The sequence below is a fragment of the Diospyros lotus genome, chromosome 12 (genome assembly GCF_014633365.1).
Source record: "Diospyros lotus cultivar Yz01 chromosome 12, ASM1463336v1, whole genome shotgun sequence".
In the NCBI taxonomy this organism is placed as follows: Eukaryota; Viridiplantae; Streptophyta; class Magnoliopsida; order Ericales; family Ebenaceae; genus Diospyros; species Diospyros lotus.
The window spans coordinates 14,099,529-14,103,643 of record NC_068349.1 but is presented as its reverse complement, the minus strand read 5'-3'; the positions used below and the strand labels follow the sequence as shown (position 1 = coordinate 14,103,643).

General features: G+C 37.0%; 1 protein-coding gene across 1 annotated transcript; it reads right to left on the bottom strand.

Moving 5' to 3' along the window:
* LOC127786877 (glyoxylate/hydroxypyruvate reductase HPR3-like) lies at nt 1-4,115 on the bottom strand. The gene is made up of 2 exons (XM_052314589.1): nt 3,517-4,115; nt 1-709 (listed from the first exon to the last, which is right to left on the bottom strand). Exons 1-2 carry the CDS (start codon nt 3,997-3,999, stop codon nt 185-187), a joined length of 1,008 nt encoding a protein of 335 aa, XP_052170549.1. The 5' UTR covers nt 4,000-4,115; the 3' UTR covers nt 1-184.

Below are 4,115 nucleotides of genomic sequence, written 5' to 3'. Positions count from 1 at the left end.
GAAATCCACAATTAAAACATTTACGGATTAATTATTCGACAAGGTTGCAATGTTGAAGCTTTCATTGACAGATTACAGATATAATGATATCATCACTTCTTCTCTTTATGAATTAATTATTCGACGAGCTTGCAATGCTAAACCTTTCGTGGACAGATCACAAGTGTAGTGATATCATCACTTCTCACTGAAGCTCCATCACTGCCCGCAAAGGCTTATTTGCAAAGAAAGCTTCTATGTTGGCCGCAACTGTCTCTTCCAATGCCCCTAAGCCTTCTGGGGTTGTGACAGCTCTATGTGGAGAGATCACAACATTGTCCAATTCAAACAGTTCTTTTGGCACAACAGGTTCATCCTCGAACACATCGAGGCCGGCACCTCCGAGCTCGCCTCGAGCCAGAAACCGCACTAGTTCCTTCTCGTCGATTAGGGACCCACGCCCGACATTCACGATCACGCCTTCCTTTCCGAGCGCGGTCATGACATCCTTGTTGATCATGTGGTGGGTTTCGTCTGTCAATGCACAGCAAATGATCAGGGCATCACTGTTTGCCGAGAGGTCCTTGACACGGTCATAGTACGGATATGAAATGTGTGGCTTCTTCGTCCTGGAGTTGTAGGCAATGCTGCAGCCGAAGGCCTCCAGCCTTGTCGCGATCCTGAAGCCTATGTTTCCCAGTCCCACAATCCCGACGCGCTTGCTCCCTACCTGATCATCATATTAGAATAGTAATTAATACTCGCGTCGCGTGCTCAAGTTCACAAACCTACTAATTGCAGTTTACAAATTACAAGCAGCATGAATTGGGAGATGTATGAATAAATCATCATCTTTTTTTAAGGTATTAATTACTGCAAAGTTGATGGCAAACCCCTTCCAAGATGAACCAACATCACAAAAATCTACAGCAAAAAAGAAACAATGAAGAGTTCTCTATGGACTTTCCTTTCGACTTTCCAGTTCCCATCTATCTATAACCGATGAAAAGGATATCGAAATGGAAATAACCATAGTGGCCTAAATATATTGCTAAATCCTCCACCATTATTACCATTTAGTTTCAGGTTCCAACAAAACTATCTAAATTTAAATTGCATGCTTCCAGTTCCAGAGATCTAGCAAAATGAAAAATTCCATCACTTGGTGAATCAAAGATCAGGGATTATCCCTACGCCGTCCCAAACCCCAGTCAAAAGGCATTGACTCGGCCCCACTACACTACATTAAGACCCTTTTATGTTTAAATTTTAACTACAAAAATTAGAAGTTGAAATATAATTGTTAAAACACTACCAAATTAATATTTACCAAAAATGTTTAACAATATCCCTTCATTTTGAAGCAATTGTTCATGTCTTCCAAGACGGCTTCCTTCATGAGGCGGCAAGCAAGGAATCCAACTCTTGTTGGGATTATGAGGCATCCAATTGATTCTTGGTTATGGAAGCATTATGATAATGTTCATCCTCATTTTGCTTGCAATCCTCATAACATGAGGTCCAGATTAGTGTTTGATGGGTTCAATTAATTTAAAACAATGAGTATCACATACAACACATGGCCTATCATTATGATGAGATACAAGTTGTTGTTGTTGTGGCGGCGTTCGTTCATGAATTGGGGTCCTAGGCCATTATTAATTTAGAGATCTTTTAAAAAATAAAAAAAATAAAAAATTATTTTTCTTGCTTTTTGATATATAAAATTACTAATTAAATTTTATATTCTAGTTTAATAAGTAAATCCTTTTCAATTAATAATATAATCAAATTACTTAATCTTTTTTGTAACATAGTTGAATGTAAATAAGATTTTATTAATTTTAATTTTAAAAAACTTCTTTTTACTGAAACTATAGTAACAACAATAATCAATAATATTCTATAACTTATTCATGATTAATAGTATTGCCTTTTTATTTTATCTGCTTATTCTTTTCCTTTGCCTTGACTTTGATTATTTTTCATAGAAACCGACTTAATAAGCATTCCAAATGGCCATTGTCCAGCTCCTTAGCACATTAAGTCTCTCCTAAAAAAAAACCTTATCTAACATGCCCATGCATGTACTCAACCTAATTGTGAATAAGGCAAGGATGATCATCGTTGGTTCATGGTATTAATTTTTAGTGGTAGAATTTGAAATTTTTGGAAATATATTTTGTTGTGAACATGAATTGATGTAATTCATATAGATAACTTTTTAACTGTTTTTTGGGGGGTTCAAACAAATATAATTCAACAATGTCAATCTTGAAAGTGTATATTTGTGACAATACATTACTTGTACACCTTTTGACAACATTGATCAATTTGGTTGTAAGATAACTTTTGGTTTAAATCTTTTAATTTTTGGTGGATTGTTGTCTTTTTCAAGGTTACTGATCATGTTGAGATTTGTGGTGTTGGTATGAATTCTTTTAATGTTTGGTGGATTTAACATAACGCCTTTGAAGGTTTATATTGTTGTTGAGATTTGAGGGATATTTAGTTTCAATCTTTTCATTCTTGGTGGGTTTGATGTCTTTGAATGTATTGCCATTGAGACTTGAGGTGTTGGTTTGTTAATAAAAATGAACAATTTATCAAATAACAAGGTGCACATCCAAAATGTTATCAAAATTTAAATAGTTTTCCGCAATGATGTTTATAAACTTAGGGAATGATTATGTTATAATTCTTTACAAGCATTGAGAATAAGAAACAAAATGTCATAAAATTCTCCTAACATTTATATGCTCAAAATAACGGTGTTTTCCAAAATATTGTTCTTTTGTTACTTTTCAGTGTATTATACCATTATCGACGTTTATATAATCATCTTATAATAGAATTCTTGATGTTTATCTATATCAATTTTTGGTATTTCAAAATCCTATAATATATATAATCTCGATCTTTTTTATTTTTCAATTTAAAGAAAATGCCGTGCAAAGATATTTATTGACCTTTAACCAAATACCAAGAATTGAGTAAAAATGCCACTAATTTATCAACATTTTCATTGTTAATTTTCGGTGTTTAAAAACCCTAGGAATTTTGGCATGGGCGGTTTTTTAGTTGAGAATATAGGGTTTTTTAAAAACAGTTAATAGAAAAAAATTCAAGAAGTTGTAAAGTTTTGATTTACTTAATTGCCCTTGACAAAATAGAGATTACGTTTATAAATAAATAAAATAAATTTAAAGTGGCAACAAAGAATATCAAGATTGGTTTTTTAAAATAAATATTATTTTTTAAGTGATGAATAAATATTACTAATAATTCATCACGTGATTATTGAACTAACTAACTAACTGTTAAACCAACCAGAGATTCAATGGAAGAAGAAAGGACAAAAAAAAAGGAAAAGTAAAAATTCGGTGCCTATTTAGTATTTAATATTTGTATTAAATTCTGTTGCCATTTTCATTTTATGTGCTTTTTAAAACGTATTAAATGGGATATGTTCTTTAATCACATCGTTGAAAGTAAGTTCTAAAACAGATAAATGGCAGGGAAATGACGTGAGCTGACCTTGGAACCAAGGGGATATTCCCCTTTGACGGGCCAGTCCCCGGCGCGCACGTACCGATCGGCAGCGGAGACCCGGCGGAGAACGTCAATCAGGAGGGCGACGGCATAATCGGCGGCATCGTCCGCGAAGACGTCGCCGGCATTGGTGACCCTCAGGCCGCGGCGGCGGCACTCCGCGAGGTCGACGTGGTCCATGCCGGTGCTGGAGCCCACCACGCACTCCAGGGAAGGGAACCGGCTCAGCGTCTCGGAGGAGACCGGTGACGGACCCAGGCAGAGGAGGACCCGGACGGATTGGGCCTGGGAGGGGGAGAAGGAAGGGTCGAGCGGGTCGAGGAAGCGGAAACGGGTCTTGAGGCTGGGAAACAAGGAGAGGTCGAATTGCGGGAGGCGGTTGAGGATGACCACCGGAAGCTCGTCGGAAGTGGCGGCGGCGGCGGCGATTTCTTCTGGGTCGTGGCGGTGTTCTCCGTTGGATGCCATTTGTCTTTGAGATTACTAGATTATGTGCCTTGAGAAAGAGAGAAGAAGAGTAATGTATGATTGGTGAAGCCTGTTGATCGCAAAGTTCAAACCCAATCGTGATTCGTGACCTCGTT